Source organism: Danaus plexippus, chromosome 19 (genome assembly GCF_018135715.1).
Source record: "Danaus plexippus chromosome 19, MEX_DaPlex, whole genome shotgun sequence".
Taxonomy (NCBI): domain Eukaryota; kingdom Metazoa; phylum Arthropoda; class Insecta; order Lepidoptera; family Nymphalidae; genus Danaus; species Danaus plexippus.
The window spans coordinates 4,785,970-4,809,551 of NC_083549.1; the positions used below are offsets into that span (position 1 = coordinate 4,785,970).

Below are 23,582 nucleotides of genomic sequence, written 5' to 3' on the forward strand. Positions count from 1 at the left end.
AGTTTGGCATATTATATGTTTAGTTTTTTGTATCATATGCGAGAACACTAGTTATTAATAAAGAACAAGTTTAAAGTACCTTTTCAATAAATAGATGTGCTCTATTGACTATGCTGTTGCTACTGAGATCACATCTTGTAACTTAAATGTGAAGGAGATAATAAAAGATTTATGCATGGTAACTTGGCGCAAGTCCTTAAAATTAATGGATAGCATTTAGGAGTAAGTGCAGACGGTGTATTTAAGCAACATTTTCATTAATAGTTACCAATGAACACCTCTAACAAGACAATGCAATTAATTTACGAAAGGTAAGGCCTTTATAATTTTGATTTAATCTTAATTAGATTAGTTTTAAATATATTATTTGTTTATTTCTATTTCACTCATATTGTCTTACTGCTAAAGATTTCTAGATTCAAAATAATTTTCCTCTTAGCTTTGCGGTATTTCCGTTCCATTTATATTTTAAACTGTTTGGACTTTTGTAATTCGATCTTGTTGTTTGGCTGGTTAAGAATAATAAATCATTTAAAAAAAAACGAATAATAGAAACATTATATTAATGTTTACATTTAAAATTGTAACTAATAGATTTAACACTTTTAATATATGTTAGAAAATAATTTTGTTATGGTTGACGAGTTATGTAGGAGTCGTTTGTCATAAATTAGATTTATAAATCCGGCTCGCTACTTCTAAATTGTCTTAATTCTATCTATTTAGTTCATCTATTTACTATGTAATAGTTTAAATTTGTCATGAATTTTATTTACGACTTTTTACATTTTCTAGCAATTTTTTTATGTTTTCTTGTTTCTAATTCATATTTATGGGTTTAGAGAAAAAATATAGTACATGCAATTAAAATTTTTAATTTTGTTTCTGAGTGTGTCAGTGAAATGATGATAAATCGATTGTGGCAAAATGTTTCACGTGCTGTCTACAAGATCCTCTTATCTCCAAAGTTCTATGCTTCTTATCAAATTCAAATTCATAACCCTCCCTTATGACTACGATGCAGGCGGATAAAGGAAGAAAGGAAAATTTCTACAGCATATAAATTTGTGCATAGATAGTTAATGAGAACATACTTGTGTCCCAGCTCGTGCGTGATGGTGTGCGCCAGCATGATGCCATTGTCCTCGTTGACGGAACAGCTGCGGTCCGGCTTGCACATGCCCGCCACGTGCGCCACGCCCAAAGTACTGCAACACATTACACTGTATATACCATGTTATTGTAACATGTTTGGTGTACATTAGATACTGGTGCGTGCCGCATAAACACATCCAGGCATGTTTTCCTGAAAGTGCGAATGCGTTCGTTGAGTAATGTTTTATTCAAATGTTTCTCATGAAAGCGATGCATCTTTTAGATTGGTGATTCAATAATATCGTTGTTGCAAGAACTAAACATAATGCTGTAGATATCGTGAAGTCGAACTATTAATAATGCATGGATAAAATAGAATCATAAAAATAATGTCTACATATTTTTTATGATATATTTGTTGCTTGTCACGTAACTTTAACGAACATAGTGGCTATGTAATTAGTAATGTAATATCTGGTTAACACTTAATCCACTATAATAAGAAAATATTCTAGGAAACTGCCGGTTATTATCTGCGAGGGTGCTATAAATATAAATTATGGTCAATAATTTACAGCTGTGTGTATTACAGAATAAAAGGTGTAGCAAACAGTAATGGTGTACTAATTATGGTGGTGGCAGCGGGCCCAATGAATTATTGATGTATTAAGACTCTTTTACACTATCTTTTATTTATATAGATACGATATCTTAAATACTTTTACACGATAAAACGTGACGTTAGATTTTGTAATCGGACTGTTTGATCGATCGGTCAAAATATGTGCAATCAGAGAGCCTCTGTTGATGCAAATGAATTTCGTCATTTGGGTAAGGAACATGCTTTTAAAATGCTTCATTATGATACCTTAACATATTGTTGGTTCATAATGTAGTGCCTTTGACTATTTCATTAAAAAGTTATTGCTGTAGATGTAGGTATGGCGTCTGAAGAACCCATCAGTCATTGCCAAGCGCCAAAACATAGTTTAGTTTAAGACTCCTCTCGGCATAAAAAAATCCTTTCATTCGGAATTTCATCAAACTCGATAACATCTGATTGTTTAATTATTAAAGAACATCTTAATAAGATCTGTTTATTAACAAAATTTTTATTTTATGTACGTGTGAACATATTCTGAGGCAATTCGTAATGAGTGCTCTGAGCAGACGTTGCCGGGAATAGGCGTCTAATAATATGCGGCATCTGACTCACTGCGGAAGCCGACGAAAAGCTCTATAAATTCCCTTTAATAAATCTGGATAAACTTCATCCGAACTTGTGTTTTTTTTTCCAACGCAATAAGGGCTTTTTTAAGCCGCATCACCGCTCACCTTCTTTATTCCTAGTGTTAAGAACAAAATTATATGTTCACGTTGATTTAATTTAAGATTCAATTAGAATTGGTGCCTTAAATATATTTCTACAATTTGTCGTTAATCATATAGAAGTATACTGCCTGCATTCTGAGGCCGGTAATGGGAACGCGTTGATGTCTATTATAACGAACAGGTGTAATCTAGAATCGAAAATTGAAGTTATAATTCGTAATACACATTGTTGGAAATAATATTGATGGTTTCCATCTTCGCATTCAGACTTTTCTTTGTATAAAATGAAAAAGAATTTTTAGAGCAATCATAGCAACTACATTAGTGATTTAGCATTTGTTATGTTTTAATACCGTGAGTTTATATTAGCTTTCGTCGTAGGCGGTCTTAGTTTAAAGTTTTAATAAACGTTTCGTTATATTATATTAGAGGCGGTTGATTTGAATGTCGAGTTTTAATTGAGAGAGAACTCGTGACGTATTTGGATAGCAAGTAGTGTATTCAAAATATAAGACGATATTGTGTGTAGAGCTCCTTATATGCTTAAAATTTTAAAATATTAAACCTAAACCTAAAGCTGCTATACAATATATCTACAGATAACTTTTAGAAATTGCTTATTAATTCTATAATTTCGAGAATAAAAGCTTGTTTTAACACACGTACCTAGTGACCGCTTTAAGAAATATGCCTTAGAGTTGTGTTGCATGTTTTGACAAGTCTTTAGCAGTGGCCGGCGGTCAATACGTGGCATGCATTCTGTTTTGCGTCGAATTGCTTTTTTGTATGTCAAGTGTGAATTGTTCGTCGGCACTGACTTACGAGAACACGGATAATTTCTATTACTATTTATGTCCAACGCGTGAAAATAAGTGATCAGAATCAAAATGGACACATTTATTTTTGAGAGAGATTTTTTTTTTTAACGAAAATATATTATTCATGTTAGTATTGAAATGTTAACCCTACCGAATAACGATACTAAATAACGATGGGCATTGTATTTCAGATGCGCTGTGGCAATTATTTTTGTTGCAAAAATCAGATAACGCTCTCCTGAACAATATATTACCTTTGAAAATGCTTACGCGCAAGTCCGCACGCATCTCAGCAATTTCTTTGGGATAAAATCACTTACACCATCTTATTTTAACATTTGTACAAATTAAAATAGAAAAGCGTTAAAGGAAAGTTTGGATTTAAAACGTTTTTATGTATCGAATATATGATAAGATCGAATGTTTATAACAAGTTACCATAAAACGAGAAAAAATATTAATATAAAACGAAAAAAGAGTTCTTTATCGAATTGCAATATGTTTTTAAATATTTTGGTTGAATCCTTGTCGTGATAGTAGTGGGCGTAGCGTCGCCAGACTGCGCGTCGCCGGTCGTCGCTCACTTACAATAACGATTTACTCAAACCGTATAAAGCAAATCGAAACAATCCCTTTCATATCCATAACAAAACATTAGGTTTTGTTATTGTATACTAATCAAGTAGCTACAATAATACTATAGTATCCCTTCATGACAAATGTAAATATTTACCTGTACGATATCATTGCGAATTTAATGCATAATGTATGTATGTATTGGGATTCTGACAGCAGCCCTGGGGCATGGCACCGTTACCGAGACTCATTGTCTTTTGATTGCCGCCTTCCAAGAACATTCGACTACTCGTTTATACCGTTTCGCGAACGCATTGAGTTTTCTTATGGCATTTATTACATAGCATTTTTTCGGTAGAAACGTGTTCCGTATTTGTATGGACATATGTTGGTTAAACATTTGCATTGATTGTGCACGTCCCGCGATTCTCGTGGATAATCAGAACTGCCAGGATGAAATCTGAATAAGCTCTTTGAATATCCGCCTGGCAAATGCATTTATGCACAAAAAAATATCACTTACAAATTTTTTATAGTTTTTCTATTAAAAATATGTTTTTATTAAACATTAGGTACAATAAACATTGCATACAAACCTAAGTTAGACAAAGTTATGTAAAGTTTTAATATCATCAATATATTAAAAGTATTAATATTATTTATAAAATAAAAAAAAAAATTTGATGTAATTTGATCGTAAAATTATATTATGTAAAAAATATAAGAGCAATTTAACCAAAATTTATTAAAAACATAAGAGCAATATATATTAAGTACTGTATTGGGAGTTAACAAAATGAATGAATCTGTTTCTCATCAGATACCACTGTTTCTGTCAGCTGGACGTGAATGTTCCGTCCAAACACCGAGTTTACTTCATCTAGTTGTTTTTATACGTAATGCTGTGAAAACATTTGCAATTTACTACACATATTACCTGTTCTGTCTAAGAATATCTTCTGTTGTTCATCAAACATGAGTAAGTGTGTTTGAATTTATTTAGGTATAGTCTCAAAATACACTTTGTATGATGAATATAATACAGATACTTTGTATAAATATAAATAATATGTATGGCATGAGATTGGCTTTTTAATTATATAATATTATTGCGAGTTTTTTTTTTGTGCAACCGGCAATTCTGTACACATCCTTGACCTTAATTCCGGCACTTTGATGTGACCGCTGGCAGTGACCACGGTTTTTAGGTATTCGCAAAAATATATATTACAGAATACTGATGGATTTTTTTTTATTTGAGCGAACAAACAGATTAATTACAACAGCGACCGAAGAATTTAAGTATATATTGATCTTTCTTACAAACTACGAATGAAAACAAATTTACTACATATAATATTTACAAAGACTTTCATGATTAAAATACATATATTTTGTATAGGCCACCATTGAGGCATGTCATCGTAACGGTTGAGTCTCAATAAACAAACGAATTGTAATCAATAATATTATTAAATAAACTTCTTCCACGTATATTTCTCTCATAATTTATGTATAAAAAGTGTGCTTGTAATTAAATAGGTCACATGTTATGTTAGTTACTAAAAATACACAATGTCCTTACATTTATAAATTACATTAACACTCTCTATATAATGAACGTACTATTGCAAATACCTATGGCTTTTGATGTAAATATTTGGTAAACGCTAACAAGAAATCAATGAAGAATGATTAAAAAATTATTTAAATTTTTTCGGCATGAAGATAATTCATTAATATATAATTAAATAAACTATACCTTGAATTATAATTAACTAAGTCATATAATCATTGTCTGCGTTCCAATGGCAATTAGTTAACATTAAAGGTACTCAAAATTATTATTGTGTTTGTTCGTGCGAGTAAGCTTATATGATATGGATATTGCAAATATTTTGACCAGGTGCCGACGTAATATTGATAGTGTTCTATTTTCGTTTCAGTTACTCATAACCTCTCGAATACTAGCAACAGACGCGAGCTGCCATTGACCTTGCCGTGCAAAAATAATGGCAAATATCAATTATATTATCTATAATGGTACCTTATTGGAAACTTTTTAAAATATAATATTATTACCGCTTCATCCACAGATTTTTTAATCTTCAATATAAAAAAGTTTTTAGGGATTAAACTACAGGAAATTGCTTTGGTTTTAGCTCTCGAGCAAATTAAGTTAGACCTTCTATGAAGTACTTAATACTGTTAAAAAAAAAATAGGAAATTTATATTCAAAATATATACAACTAACTTCAGCAGAAAACCTTTTAAGTGTGTTTATTTATATATTCATTTAGAACTAAAGCAAAGTGGACGTCCGCCCACTTATCGTATTCGTTAAGATTAATGCAGCCCACCTAAAGATCTGTGTAATTTGACAGTAATAACAATGTGGGCTGAATGATATAGATGTTACTAGTAACTCGGTTAGTAGAAACAAATTTGACCAAATACGGATGAAGATTTGTTTTACTATCTTTTACCTCGCATTAAACAGATGGCTTTGAAGAGCATGTGCGGGGGAAAAATAAAAATCCCACTCCAAAAATAAATAGGACTTCTAAGTAAAGGAATTCTTTAAAATAATTTCCAAAGTTATCATTTTCAGGCACTCCGTCAAGAGAGATAATAGCAAACAAATTAAGCAGAATACTAACTATCGCGTTTTTATCAAAAGATATAAAATGAGATAAGATGAGTAATTAAATTAAAAACAACACCGTAGATGAAGAAGATGAATAATTCTGTAATTGATGTAATATGTCTATAGGGCACTTTAGGCTTTCCAACATTATTGATCATTTTTTATATAGAACTGTACATCATATATTTCAATGTTTCAATGTTCCATATTTATACGATATTTTATAAAGGAAGGAATGTTTCATACCTACAAGGTGTGTCCTGCTGACTGCATATATCCCGTCGTGTGATGAGTATGGCCACGTCATGGTGGTGTGGATCGTGGTCGTCGTCCGGGTTCAGCTGGTGCTGCCACCTACAGAAGGACGCGAGGGTTGAGTCCGCGTTAGTGGACACTGATAACTCAGGTGCCGCGTGCATTTCCTCGACCAAAATAATTTTGACTACCACCACTTTGATGTAGTTCCCGATTGATGGATCCATATACAGGGAAGATACCTGGGAAAAGTTTAATGTAAGCAAGAGTTCGGATATTTGAAATAAATTGAAAAAAAAAATGTATGTAGTTTATACCTCATGAAACATATAGGTTAAAATAATTTGGCTATCAAAACTGAAGAAAAAAAAAAACTAATAGTCAGATACTAAAAATACGTTTTTATATTCTAAGATGATTTTTCAATCCTTTTAATCGGGCGATAAGACGTGCAAATACGCTAAACAAACAATTTAAGCTATTGTGTATTTCAATGTATGACTGATATGTAACTGTGTCAATACACACCATGTTCATGATTGTCAGTAGATAAGTTTCCAAGTTGCCTTGATTGTGGAAATCAGTCATAGACTTATCGGCGACAAGTAACACTTCAACGTGACGCGGCTTGCTAACGGATCGCGTCGATCGTTTTGATGCTTCTAGATACCGTCTGTTTACATTATTGCGTTGAGTTTTATTGGTTCTCTGAAATTAATTATGTTTATTAGGTTCTATTTATTCTTTTATAGTGATACAGCTGCTAGAAAAATATATATAAACCTTGTAATATTTTGATTTGCTACGTTCTTCCTTTGAATGAAGGTCTTTAAAATTTCTATACTTCCATTGATACGGTGGTTGTTTTGTTGCACAGTTCTTTGAACGTCTCCGTCTCTTTCGTCTCGTTCTTATCCTTCGTGGTCGCTGTTCAATACTCGACCTGCTCGTTGTTAAATTTTGTTCCAAGGAATGACTATTTTCCATGGATGTGCTCCTCGATACGGATGAAGACGCTGATTCCGACAGCGGTCTTCTATGCTCCATTCTTAGATTCTTTTTATTTCTTCTATATGCTGCTGGATCACGTCTCATTGCCTCTAATCTCCTCCGTCTCTCTTCTATATACGCTCGTCTACGCTGATCCATGTTCTCCTTATCCTTTCTTCTCGTGTTTCGTTTTGAATTTTTTTCTTTATAATTCTTTTCATTGTTATTTCTAGACGAAGAAGTCATTCTCCTATCGACTTCCCTCTTTCTTCTATGGAATGCCTCAACTTTATCGACAGCAGATCTCTTAAATATAACATGTGGTCGCCCAGACGAACTGTCGGTCGTTAGTTGATTTGATGGCTCAATCCAATATTCTCCATATTTCGTCCGCAACATGCCTGCCTGTTACAAAATAAACATATTTTATATTGTCCAGCACTTGAATTACAGATATGTTCACTATGAAAGTGATAACACGATTGGTATTGCAAACAAATATTTAGTAAACGAAAAGTTTATAAAGCAATGCCAATAGTGAATCGTCTGTTAAGTGTCAAACCGGTTTAGCAGTGGGTCAACAAATCTCACGTCAGCATACTAGTAACGTTAGATAAATTGATTGATAAAGAGGCCGACGCTATTTTGAGTAAAATTTAATAGAAACGGTTCTATTTGGATTTTAACAACGTTGCCATAGCAATCACATGATTGGTGAATGATTTATTTGATAAGCAGCAAATAGAAAACAAACTAGATTCTCTCTTAGATAACAATCACATTAAATTGAATAATACAATATTAGGACCTAGACACGCCTTGTTTGAGGTGAATAGAATTTTGAATTTCATTGCCTAACTGTGGTTCATAAAATCAATATTTCGAATCTTAGAATTGGCTAAGACGAGATGTAATATGATTTAACATTAAATGTTAAATGTTAGCGGAGTAGTTTTAAATTATTTAATTTGGGTTTATTATAACAAGTTTAAATTGAAACCAATATATAAAAAACAATCTTGTTCAGATTCGCTATCCGGAAAATGTTCCAGTCTTAATTGTCCTCAACTAGCTACACGGCGCACGCTAATATATTATTAAGTAACATGACTAAGTATTAGTGAGATCGTTGGCTAAATTATATGTTTGAACAGTCTCTCAGCTGCGTTATTCAGTTGATCGACCAGCCAGTCTGTATGTCGCCGGCCTTGCGAGTGGAAGGACGCGAAAGTCACTTGTATAAAAGCGACCCGTTCATTATATTTTAAACATGAAATGTAAAAAAAAAACATTATTTTTTATTGTATTTGCCTTCGGTTTTGTGACGTTATTGACTGTTATACGGAAGCGAAAAGTATATTTTAACAGGCTTATCAGAAAAATTTAACAATATATATTTTTTATATAATAAATCGGTATTTCTATCGAAGTAGTGTTCTTATAATGATATTTAAGATTTTCAAACTTAAGATTTTCGGATATTGCCCGTGATCACGGTTGCTACAAAGGAACCGAAACGTCGCGATTATTTTGTTCTAAAATGATAAAAAATGCGTAGTAAAACCGAAAATCTTAGTCATATTTAAATCTGCTTGTAAGTTTGCCGTGTACTGTTGGATCTAACGAAAAAAATTCTAACAAGTGATTGCCTACAAATTAATAGAATTCCTTTTAAATACTTAATTAATATGAATTAATAAAAATTAATTTAAATTAAATATATCCTTCATGTATCTTCGGTTGCGATAGTATTTTTTAATTCATAAGTATATCAGTTCGTACATCATTAAGGTGGCATAAAATACATGTCAATTCAACATCAGATTACCAGTCGTGAATATTGTGGTAATGATCAAAATATTTGGACGTCATTAAGTCGGTACAAAGGAATAAAATTTCCAATAATTGGATACTTATTCGATAAATTTTTCTTTCCGCGCATAATGTCGTAACTAAGTATTCGTTATCTCAATTCAGATCGTTTAAACAGGTTTCCGAACACCGTATATTACCATAAAGAACATTATACCCACGACTGATCGCAATTTGTTTCCTTTTTTTCTCGGAATGAATTTAGATAGCAGTTATTAAATTACTTTTAAAACGAATTATCACACATATCTTGTGATAACAAAACCGAGTTGTCTTAATAGACTAAACTGACCAGTATACAATTATATATTTGTATATATTTTAAATATTCCGCCTACAAATGAAAGTTTTATGTATTACTGAACTAAAGATTGATAATTTTTAAACCGTTTGAAAACTTCCGTAGAAGACTACTTTATAAACGAGGCTTTGCTTATGAGACTGGACGAACCTCTGCGCAAAAACTACCAATTTTATTCCAGCACAACGTCTATCGAAAAATCAAATAACATCTTAAAATGTTCTTTGCTTTTGGGTTATTGAGAAATAACATATACAAAAAAAAAAAAAGATTTTAGAAACAATGATATAATTAATCACAATAATTCAACAGTTACAAATCAATTAATTGTATATACTCTCTACAAGTTAACTAAATTAGAGTTTCTCTCAGGCGTTTTCAATAATATAGATGCTTGTTGAAAGTATGTCCGAATAGAAAGCTTTCGGGTGGTCAAACACTTAGAAGTTTCTTTATATTTTAAAATCTTTACTTTGGTCTCATTAATTTTTTAGATAAAACAGTTAAGTAATATTTATAGTTTAGTTTAATTATTTATTTTAAGATTGTGTTTATATTGTGAATGTAAATTGATTTTGCGTATTAAAAAAATAATAGTCTTCCTGCTTCTTGATATGATATCCAAATAAGCTTAGATGGTTGGACGGACCTATACCATTATTTTGCCTTACATTTACCGATTTCAATTCAATTTTATTTTGTTTCTACAATTTTATGTTATAATAGTATATATTTAAAAAATAAGTTGTTTGAAACGTTTAAAACAACGTCAGAAACAAATTATATTTTGAATTATATAACACGAATTAAATGCTAATGTTTTATAAATTACTAAAAATGTTTATAATCACGTTTCAATCATTATTTCAATCTTATTCATAAAAACTTCATATAATATTCTACGACCCACGCGGTCGTAATCCTAAATTATAAGAATAACAAAAAATTTTATCATGATTGTGTTTAACGCACGACTGAAAGGTATCAAAAAACGACTAAAACACGTGGTAGATTCTATTATACAAAGGTTAAATTAGATGGGGTCGGACGAAGACAGAAGAAATCATATGGTAAATACCAAAGGCGTTAGAACTTCTGATTGTTTTAATATGAAATTAGTGAATTCGATAAAAACCTGCAAGAATGAAATGAAGCAAGATTATAACGAGAATCGATACTTATTTGTTTTGCTATACAAAGTAAAAAAAACAATATTCTTAATATTTCCTATATATAAAATAAGAGAGATCAAATAAGATATTAAAATTTATTTACGATTGTCGGAATCGCGATATAAAACTTAATTTTTTATTTCATTCTGATGAAATAATCACGTTATATGATAATTTAATTAAAACCAAAATGTAAAAAAAAAAACATTATGTTTACGTAAAAACGTACAAAATCTTCCTTAATCAGATAACAGAGTTGCGGGTTATAAAATTAAAAACCGCATACAGTATTCAGGAACTCATTAAATAACACAAACAGTATAAAAATTACAAAAAAACAGTCGTTAAGGAGTATTTTATATTCAATTGGCGGTATCTTTAGTAGTCGATTCAAGAGAATAACATATTACGTACTTAAGCTACACGAGTGAAGAAAGGAATAGTTTCATGGGAATTCCTATTTTGCTATAAAAATTCTCAACTTTCAATGTCATTAATGGAATATGAGCTTAAGAACATTTAATATGTGTAACTGTCAAAAGACATAAATTATTGGAATATAATGAGATCTAAGATTCTCGCGAGTATTCATTTAAATGAAACTAGTATTATTTGGATTTACTACGCGGATTTTCTTATTTAAAAACTACATAATCTCGAGGTGTGCCCACCTCGTCTGCCCGTGATCACGGTTGCTGCAAAGTAACCGAAACGTCGGGATTATGTAGTTTTTAAATAATAAAATCCGCGTAGTATATCCGAATAATACTAGTTTCATTTATTGGAATATATTCTTATTACAATTTTGTAATATCCACCGTGGCCGTCAATCGTTTGAAAGTTTATATGAGATTGGCATATAATCTAGTTTTAGACTTAAGGTGGGTAATGCTGAGTCAACTGTAATTTTTTTATTATGTAAATACTTACAAGTCCATCGCAGGCTGATAGTGCGACATTCGAGCCGGGCTGTCCTCTCACGGAGCCGGTGTAGTGGCACGCAGTAGCTGCCTCCAGAGGCCTCGCCCGAGTTCTCGAGTTAACCCTGTGCCGCTCTACAACCAACGCTGGAGTGATGAACGTTACTGACGGCCTAGAACAATATGTTTGTGTTACAGCAACCACGTGTTAATAGTCTTTATAGAACATTTAAAATCGGATTAAAATAACTTCTCCTGAATTAGTTATGTGAATTATAACATGATGACGTAGTTTAGACTTGACTGTAGCTGTAAGCCCTATTGGCTTTGCCAGTATCACCTGGAGGGGTATGATGGCAATACAATAAATTGTACAAAATACTCTGTATCAGAATGATCTTCGAAACAATAATTCAAATAGTGTGAACAGTAAACATCGTCTCAATAATTATATTAAAGAAATAAAATTTTATTTAAATACGCAGTAATTATAAGCTAAGTGATTGAATCCTTTGCATTTAGTATTTTATTGATAGTTATTTTGTTATGTTGTTGCTAAATTTATATATGTACAAAATGCTAAAGATGTGGCAGATAAGATAGCAAGGAAGTTGAGCTACTAAGCGGATAATTTCATAGCGAGCCACACATTCTTCCACATTTTGCTTAGACAAGACAATACCACAGCGACAGCACAATCATCAGGTATTTATTATAAACTGTTAGCCCTGTAACTGGTTCTTAGCGTTAATTCCCGCATATTTGAAATTTCTTGAGCTGAATTTCTCAAGGAGATATTTAACATTCTGAGAGTCATAAACGCATTAAGCAATAGAAAATACTAATGCAGTCGTAAAAACTTTACGACCTAATAAGAACTTAATGTCCTTTTAGTAAAATCGATGAAATGTAGTAATTGCTAAAATGATATTTAACCGCAAATAATATGCTAATAAAAGTAGTAATCAACCATAAATATTATAACAGCCCAGTTAATGCAATTCGCAGCAATTTGCTAATCAATTTTTCATTTTATTTTTTAGTTTAATTAAATGATATAAATATCTCTTAGATTTTGAAAGTGAAGCATGTATCATTTTTATTTATGGTTGATATAAAATTTTATTGCATGAATAAAAGCCTGTTTGATTAATTGGTGCTGTAACGGGTTTATTATATTCCAAAGCCGACATTCTTCTAATTTTGAAATAAATTAGACAAGAGCCAGCGAAGCCAATTTTAAATATAGCTATTCTATAAATTTATGTTTGGTTAATATTTATTTTGATAGCTAAATAACAAGACAAACAATTAAAGAGCAAAAAAAAAAAGACTAGGAATTAACTAAGATTATCTATGTCATAATGACGTTTTTTATTTTATTAAATTTATATTCAGAGTCATTGTCATTACATTTAAATTTTTTAATGTTAACAATCATGACAATTAACGTGTTCTTCTTATTGCGTTGCCTTAAATGTCACAGGAATTGAAGTAATAAAAAAACGGGAAAGCTTTAAACGGACTTCATTTTTTTATAACTTTGTTTAATTTTTCTCTAAGAGCTGAATGACAAACCGAATCATGTTCAACAAATAGGACGACATTACTTATGTGTTTGATTTGTTGACAAATTTTTGAAACTGAGGTAAATAAAATTTTGATTGAACACACTGAAGATGTCTATTTTGAAACATTTTAGTTGTTTTGCTTCTGCTTTTGGTAACAGATAAAAATGTACGCAACGAAAGCTTGATTAACTATATACGTTTCGATTCAATAACTATGGAATATGTCTTCATTACTGAGTATCGGTTACACTTTTAGTTAGGATCTCGTAAGCATAACCGCAATTACTGCCTTACATGGAATACCAACTTTCACATCTTTAAATATTTTCTTAATAATCGTATATTACATAAAATTACATTTTTGCAATATGCTTCTGAAGCTCCCAAATGATAAATTGTTTTTTTTTTTGTTATATAAATATTCCATATTTTTTATAAAAATACAGGATATTAATTTTCACATAAGCATAAGGGACGTAAATAAAAACTTCTTTAACTATTGAAGAATGGTACTGAGTATCGGTAAATTGCATTGAACAGATATCAACTTAAGGATCTGTCCCTTGAGTCGACGGCTATAAAAAGTAGATTTGGAGTTACAACACGGTCAAGATTTATCGACAGAGCATTATATATTGAACGGAAATCTTGGAATGCGTCGATTTATGAACTGAGACAGAAAAGATACAGGTACCTAATGCATCTTCATTGACGGTTAAATAACTTTGCAACTTCGTCGATCGGATAATAATACTAAAGAGAAAACAATAATTTAAAAGTTGAAGAATTAAAATGCTTGAGGCATATTTAATGTTTAATTTGTAATTTGCACAGAACATACAGCCTTGTGTAAGGTTAGCTGTCGATCATCAAGTAAACAGCTCGAGTGGCACTGAGTAAACAGATAAGGTTCATTACGGCAATTAGTTGGAACAAATATGGCTGTCCCAAATAACAGACCGGGCCGGTATTCCGAACGAAAGGTGTTCAATACTTTTAACACTTCTGACACTAAATTATATATCCATAAAATTTAAGTTTACCTTCGCGCTCTCCCGGAATAAACTTGTAAGTAGCTTTAGACAACGAAGACCTGGGCTTAGAATCAACACAAATGTATTATTTTTCTTTTACTACTTTTTAAATAAATAAACAGTAAAGGTATTTTATTTTAAGCCATTATATATGTTCAAACTAAAATCTCCTCATAACTATTAAAAGAAGGCTTTTAAACTTAATAAGTTAGTTTCCGATATAGACTAATAAATATCCTTCATTCTTAAAATCACATATTAGCGTGGAGTTAGTAATAAAACTTACGACTTCTCTATGCATTCATTAATCATTTAAAGAATAGGGTTTGTGACATCGGTTGCCATATTTATATCAATATAAGCTTCTTAATTATGTATGTATTTGTCTGATACGGGATTATTCAATTGTAGGATTAATGAGTATGGCAGACGTCCAGACAGACCACTATACATTTCTCAGAAACGGCTTTGTTGTGGCGAAGTTAAAAGACTTATATTTTTATGAACATTAAATTCTATTTAAAGCCTGTTTTATATGTTGGTTACGAATCGGTTACCAACCATATGAGAATTTACTATTACCATTGTATTTATTTATAAAGGCTTCAAGTTATTTCTAGCTACGCCGTCTTGGAGAATATTATATACAAAATATTCAATTAAAATGCTTATAATGACTTTTTAGGAGAATTATATTCGTCCGAGTTTAATTAGCATATAAATGTTTTTGCTGATACATTAATTTAATACGACATCGAAATGAACCAGGATATTATAGTTGAGATAATTATATGTGTTGTGTAAAATAATATATATATATATAATATAAAATATTATTGTTTTAGTATTAGAAGTAAGATTTTAATATTGAGGCTGTATTAGCAGAAATAAGCTTAACTTGTAAATCTATGTTTCTTTTTTTTTTGTTAATTCATTCGAAGTAGGTATGTTGTGTCGGCACCCCGTAGAGTGAACACTTATTTTATTACCCTTTTACGAGTCCTTTGAACTCGCCCTTTAACTTACAGGTAATTTGTACAGTACTGCAAAGTTATAATAACAGCATATTGAACTTGATGAAATAAAGTCGTAAAAAATTAACTTTTGGTGTAATAAAGAAATAATGTTTATATTTAGTTACTTACAACTAGTAAAAAAATCAAAATGTCAAGACCAACAGATAAATAATATAAAGCATAATCTTAATAATCACAGTCTTCCCATTTTATTTTAACAATATAATCGTTTGGTATGTAATAAAAAGTATCATTTAAATAATGTACTCCTACAAATATTACAAAGTTTGTTCCAGACGTCTCTTAGATTTCTTTGATACAATACTGTCATGTCGCGACGATGAATGCATAAACAATTTTGACATTGACCTTGTGTTCACGAGTTATCGAACTTTGCTGAAATTTTAAGGAAAAAAACCAAGATCATCGTTTCGGTTTTCGCAGACAAAATCGTTTATCTTAATAATGCAATAAAACCGCTATTAATGTAAATTATAAATCATCTCATTCAATTTACGACTTATGAAAGCTTATTGCACAATTTTACGGCACTCATTGTATTGCAATAATTGTCGTATAAATATGTATGAGTGGTCTCAAGACCATAGACGACTTACAAACTGACAAGTTTTTACTGTACGGCCATTAAAATGCATGAGCATTGCATCTTGGTTTCCTCCAGAAAAGTAGATGTTTAACGAGGTCAGAGGTACCAGCAGAATCTTCCAAGTTCAGAAACGTTCACTCTTCCAATAAATATTATCAATCAATGTTTCCGTTTAATATTTCTTATTCCATATAAAATAATGATTTAATTAATGACCATTATCAATTTTACGATCTCAACGATTTCTTTAGATTATTAAATGACTAATCAACACATTTTTTATATAAAGTGCGTAAAAAACTGCACGGACAGCTTCTCCGTAGCATTGCGTGTCGGTCACACGAGTGCGAGTGATAGCAGTCTTTCTCAGAAATGATTGCATGAAAATGCGATGCTTCCGCGGTGCCTTCGCTTTGATGTCATTGCAGTTGTACTGATTCCGTCTCAATATTAATTATACACAGTGTTATCTAAACTAAGCCATTGACAGTTCCATTTCGTGAAAATAATTTAATCTAATAAGCGGCAATTTAAGATCGCGGTTAAGATCATTATCTCTTCTCTTCCGAAAATGTAAAACGACTAAATGATTTAATGTTATGTATTTATGCGGTATTGTATGCAGTGACCCGATTTTGCATCCGGGATCATAATGTCTTTGAAGTGCCAATTAGAGAAATGGCCTTAAAGTGTTACAGGCGTTGATTCTAGAGTATCCATTGAAGGTTAGAATCGCATGTTTTCTGCATAGAGACCTCAAACCAAACACAGCAAAAGGTCAATCGTTATTGAGAGATTTCAGTGTGTCCAAGTTCTACAGTATGAGTAGATTTCTATAGGAAATTCTGACCTAAGACGGGACATAAAACGGATAGAAAATAAATAGTCACGTATAAGGGCATGAAATCAGAGATATAAAATGTAATAACGTTTTCAATGCAATGCTTGAACTCGAAATCGAGGTGAGTATATTGCACTCAAGAACGTATTTATCGACAATAACAAATTTGTAGAGGGTATAAGTACCTACTATTGCAAACTGCATTTTAAGAAGGAAAAGTTTTGGAAGATATTTGTAAATTAAAATACAACTCATCTGTTCTGAGAAAGATATCATTAGCTGGATGGGTGATATATTTATAATGAATTCAATTAATATTCGCATGACAGATAATATGGGTACAAATATTTTTATGCTTCTTAATATTCAGGTCTAATGAATAGCCAATGGTCATGCGGCTGGCATTTTAATTAAGGATGCTAGAAATATTAATTTCCCAGAACTTTGGTCAGGATATCTCGGAATATTGAGGCATATTTTAGATCGGACAACTATTCTAATCTAAATCTAGATAGTGTCGATTGTATCTTTTCATTTATTGCATTATTCGAAACAAGAATGCTGTCGCGACTGGATTAGGAATTCGTTATATCTAACTAGATAACAGTTTAAGCTATGTAAGAGAAATTGTGTAACCGTTATTTGATATGTGTAAAGGAATAAGAATCGATTGTTTGTGTTGGATAAGAAGGGCTTCTTCTTTTGTATGGAAATATATTTAGGCGATTTGCAAGAAAAGTTAAAATGGCATTTAAAATTTGAAAAAAAAACTAAATTAAAAGTACATAACATTTCAAAAAACAAGCTTTTATAAAGGCAAAAACAGCAAATGACAATTTTTACTTACAGACTTTTGCTATCTACTTGTAACCATTACATAATTTATAAATTATATGATATAAAAGCTTGTAAGTGCAGTAAAAATAACTAGTCCGCCATCTTGGATACGCCGCCATAATGGATCAAGAATAACGTCATAACTTTAACCAGGCATTGTCATCTAAACTGAGCTTGTGAACAAAATTTCAGTCGAAAATATCTACTTCAAAATTGAGTTGCAAGATTTCTACCGAACAATATGTACATACAATGTAAGTTAAATTAAAGGGTTGTATTTTACTCGATTTTCATAGTTCTTTCCTCTCATAAAGTGTTGCCATTAGATTGATATATTAAGCACCCCAAATTTTTTTACTCTGCGTTAAATATTTTGTAAATAACTTAAATTTTATTTTTTAGTAATTATTTGTCATAGTTTCACCATATTGTACTGTAATATCTTTACAATCAGTTTTATTCTGGTTTTTAGTTCTGTTAGCTTTAAAAGCATTTTTTTAAGTCTTTTTAAACGATTATTTATTTGAAAAGTAAAGGTCTGTATTTGTATCATTCGAAAGTAAATAATTTTTATGGCATGTGTTCATACAAGCTAGAAAAATATTTCTCATATAAGATGTTCGTAGTATTAGTGCATTGGCAATAAATCGTAGAATCTAGAAGTCTGGAGTAAGACTAATGATAAGTTGGTTTAAAAATGAACGGAAATAGCCGACACAATTTATTACCAGCTCGAGTAAGTGTGCGGTGTATTAGGCGCATGGCCAAGAGCTTGTATAAAATTAATATATTCTTGTACAAATAATGATTCTTAAATATTTGCATCTCGCTTATGATAAGGAAGAAATATCAAAATTGTTGCAGATTTATATGAGAATTGCTAAGGGTACAAAAATATTATTACAATAGATACATTTTACACGATATATAATTTGTTTATAATTTAATTAAATAGAATATTAAGTAGAGATAATATTTGTATATATTGACTATATGTATACGTGTGTATATTCAAACAATATAAAAAATTTACAAGTAGTATATGATAATAAAAGTTGTTGTTTAATTATGTAATCATATCATATTAAAAATTGATGATATGCAAGCGCTTCAAAGTTAATATAATATAACCTTTTATACGTTATTAGATGTTATAGAATATAAAGTCTATTTAAAGAAACATTTTTTTATAAAATACCTTATTTGATAACAATGTAGATTTGTTCTAAAAAAAAAAAACAAACGCATTATATGCATATTTTACAACTTGTAAGTAAGTACACGATTTATCTTACGGTCCTTCCAACTGACGACGTATTGATGTACAAAGATTTATGTTTATTCCTTGAAAATCGCCTGTTCAGTGTTATTTAGATGGTCGTCTCGAGGTCAGCGTGTCTCAAATTGTTGAAACATATACAATATTATTTTATGGATGTTTTATAAATTTATTTAAAAATGGAACTCCTTCAAATGTTATATATTATGTATAAAGGATTCTTTTTTCACCTAATAATATGTAAGTAGTACCCAGATCACTTAGATATCTGTTTAGGTATCAAATTTTATTTGAAATGGCGATGTTGAGTTTATGGTGGTTATTATTTTATCAAAATTACTTTGTTGTTTTTAATATAGCTTAGAGTTTACTATTCCTTAAGCATGAAATACGAGTAAGATAAATATAAAAAACGACTTATTAATTGACATAAGACTATTTTATAATCATAATATATATATTATAAAATAACAGTGTTCTGGGTAACCTATATATATATTTACGTTTTTGATTCCTGAATTAAGGAGTTATAGCCACTATACGTCAATATACGTCAGTGTACTAATTCTTTATAAATTTGCCCTAATATGGAATTGGTAAACGATTCACTTGGAAAAATTACTATATTTCTTTACGTAGATAATAGGATTTTTATATATCCGATATAATATATCATATTGTTATTGGAGAAGGTTAAGTGAAAATCATAATTCAAACTAATTTTAAATCTGAGTAATTTATCCTCACAGATTCTAGTTACCTTCCAAAGATAGCAATAATAGTAAGCTGCCAAAAAAATGTAACCTTAAGATAAAGGCAAGATGCGTTGTCACTATGTATGTCGAATTCCTCCTCTTCCTCATAGACTTACTGTCAAGGATACCCGAAACTTAACATGTACAAAGTTATTTAGGTACTGTTCTTCCGGAACTTCTTTCATGGTAGTATTTTATACATATTTATTTTAATTAAAATAAGATATAAGGATATGAACTATTGCCATTTATATTCTAGAGGTCGACGAATTAAAGATGTAGCAAAAAAATAGGCCTTCATATTATTTTATTTAAATTGCTACCACGTTATTAATATAAAACTATCGTTCAAGTGTTAATTTAAGTATTTTGTTCGACTTTTTAGCGTCTGCTTTGTGATTTGGACTAGGAAGTTATTTATTCACAGATCATTGAATGTAACAAATTGGCATCTGTTGGTTCGCATCCGCAAAATGACGATTACTAATTGTTCTTTTAAGCAAGTTTTTTCAGTGTAATTTAAGTAAGGACCTATTGGAAATTATGGTCAGTTTAAATGCTTTGTTCTTTGTTTTTTAAAACATTAAGATATATAAATTGCAATTAAAAACATAAAAATGATTGTCTAACGATAATGAGGCCAGGTAGAGGTATTTTGATGACGTCATTAATATTGATTTATAGCATTAAATGAATTATACTTAAATTTAAATGAAAGTGGGTGTATGAATCGGAAAAGTGTTGGAGATAATGAAGTATAAATTTTGTATAGAGCTAATTATTTTAATATATCTTCAGGCGGTGTGTGGGTGTCTGTGATAGGAACACGTCGCATGATAACACTCCGCCTTTACGACTTAGACAAATACGTGTATAGCTTGTACTATGTCAGAGACAAGTTCAAATACATCAGAAGGTCGATTCTGATAGGCGCGAATTGTGTCAGAACACTGTACTGATTCAGTCGGCGATAGAGTTCGCTGGGGACGCCTGTCTCCATACCGTTATTAGAGCAATGACGTCATATTTGAATAGTATAATTTAGTATCATCTCCGTCAGTTTTTCTTTACATTGTAAAGTGCCTGATAAGTAAAACCTGAGTAAACTAAATGTCTTTTTGATACTAACATTTTAAGTCTGCATTTCCTATACATCAAGTATAAAAAAACGATTAAGTAAAACCCAATGATTTCCAACCATCAATTATTTTTGTTGTGACAAAAAATGTGCAAGAATAAATGTAGTTTTTCTTTACTTCCTGACCACTTTCAGTTGATAAGGTCACTGTTCTCCGTAGATTGTTACATAAAATTGTATCTTATCTGTGCGGCACACTGTTTCACGATATATCTGTACAACGTCTATATGCTGGAACTTCGCGGAATAAATGCAATATGTAGTTACAAAGAACATAATAAAAAAATATTATGAGAAGATATTCCACGAGTTTGTTTGGTAACCGAAATGAGATTTATTCACAAAATAGAGAAGAGGGGAGGAATAAATTTTGTGGTTAAATATTGCTTCGTATACATATATTGTAGAAAAATTTTAATTTGAATCTTACCTTAGGTCCAGCCTAAGATTCCGTCCATCCACAGTGAGGTTGTAGTGAAGAGAATGGGGCAGATGATGTTCTATGCCATGAAGGTCACGGCGTGAGCGCGCGTGACCATGCCCGTGTACATGTTCAACTTCATGAGAGATAAGTTCGCCCTCTGATGAAACCTTCACCGGGGTCACCACTTGCACTTGAGAATGATCCAGGTGTTGGTGTGAATAGATACCTGAGTATAAAATACGAATAATATTATTTATTACAATGAGCACTATTGTGTCAAATTTTCTGAAGATTTTGTTTGCTGTACCTATTTTATAGATGACAATGTTTTCTTGGAAAACGGGAAATATTAAAAAACAACGCTGACCTGTACTAATAACCTCTGCGTTTACGTTTTCGGCTCGTGCTTGATGACGATGCAAGTTATCACACCACGTTAGTAATACGACGCTGGTAACGGTCTGTTTCTTATTATGCAATATGTAGAGGTTTGATGTAAATTATAAACTGATTTGATATCCAAATAATAAAAGCTAACGATCGTCCGGCCTATGAACATGAGAAGAGCACTTGAGTAGCGTAAACACTTAGGTTCCTTTGATCTTTCATAATACGTTTAAAGTATGATGAGCACGAAAAAAAATATATCCAATACGTGAGATATGCTTCCATAGTGTGAATCAGAAATAAGACTTTCAATGTAAATATATTTAATCTTAAATCATCTTTTAAAAACATAAAGGAATTTAATAAATTATAAGCAATTGTTGTAACATCTAATGTTGATGTTCATTGCATGATATATTATTTTGAATAAAAAAGGAACTCAAAAAAAAAATTAACAATTCAAGGTTACGCGATATATAAATTAGACAGAACAAATAACATTTGTTGATACTGTGGTAAAAATACATATGTAGATATGTCCGTTGAAAGGTTAATAAGACAATGATTGCAAATATAAACATGATTTAAATTTACTGTAAAATTTAACTTTATACATAATATTTATATATTATCACATTGATTGTTAACGGTTTACGTAACGTCACTGTCAACATTGAACAGTTGCGGACGTGACGGGAGTTTAGTCACAATAGCTTTCTGATATTAATAGTCTGTTTTCAGTTATATTTTATCAGTCTGCTGTCGTCACTATTTATTTAACATGTAATAAATTTGATACGCTTTTTAAACGAAGCATAGACATGATACCTATTCAAAATTAAATTCGTTGTTAATTTTTTAAACAAAACCAACATTAATTTGAATGATAGTATTCATATTTAATAGGTGATTTGATTTATATATCGTTGGCGCCAACTATAAAATTATTGTTTGATGACTTTTGTCAAAGATTCCTTAGTATCGGCGATCATTTGAGCGATTTCCTAAGAACTAGGTGTGCGTTGTCAGCATTAAGGAATAGTCACTCGATACCTCGTTACTTGTGAGGCCACACAGGTCTTATTTGTAACAAATAATTTAATATTTTTTATATAATTGTTACTATAAAATTTTTATATATTTTAATTTATGATTAATTTAATAGAATTGAATACGAAAGAGGATCCTAGACAAAAAAATAACAACAAAAGGTTATCGGTCAAACATGACGTACAATAGAAGTCAGTAAACCACATAAAAAGTAAAATAAGCATAGATAATAAATTAAGATAATAATAATTAATAACCTGATGCCGTTGTTATGTAAGGCACAAAAACGGTATAAAATATAATGGTATAAACAGATTGATATAAGTATTTGTAATGATCTGCGTGGGTTAACTAGGCGAATAATAGTCAGCAATTATTGTCAATTACCGTCGCACTGGGTGTACCTGCCGCCGCCCCCTGCGGACGTCTAGGAAGGATCAGCGACCTCTAGTGCGCGTAGGAGGACGTTTATAAAGAAAATATAGACAATAATACACTTTAAGGCAAACAGCTACAGTGATATCAAACAGATAACGCCTTGCGCTAAATCTTCTCGACATAATATACTGGTCATAAAAATATAAACTTTTTTAGTACAACAGTTTTTTTCCTAAGGAATATTAGGTGATATCGCCCTATTTTACACAAAATGAAATTTTATTAAT

At 30.9% G+C, this 23,582-nt stretch overlaps 1 protein-coding gene across 1 annotated transcript in view; it reads right to left on the reverse strand.

Annotated features, from left to right (window-relative positions):
- LOC116767928 (A disintegrin and metalloproteinase with thrombospondin motifs 7) overlaps window positions 1-23,582 on the reverse strand; it is a 49,345-nt gene that overhangs the window by 9,260 nt on the left and 16,503 nt on the right. The window contains exons 3-8 of the mRNA XM_032658468.2: window positions 21,487-21,706; window positions 11,989-12,151; window positions 7,507-8,118; window positions 7,252-7,431; window positions 6,715-6,965; window positions 1,095-1,208 (exon numbers count right to left, since the gene is read on the reverse strand). Coding sequence (XP_032514359.2) covers window positions 1,095-1,208; window positions 6,715-6,965; window positions 7,252-7,431; window positions 7,507-8,118; window positions 11,989-12,151; window positions 21,487-21,706 — 1,540 coding nt within the window. The remainder of the gene's footprint in view (window positions 1-1,094; window positions 1,209-6,714; window positions 6,966-7,251; window positions 7,432-7,506; window positions 8,119-11,988; window positions 12,152-21,486; window positions 21,707-23,582) is intronic.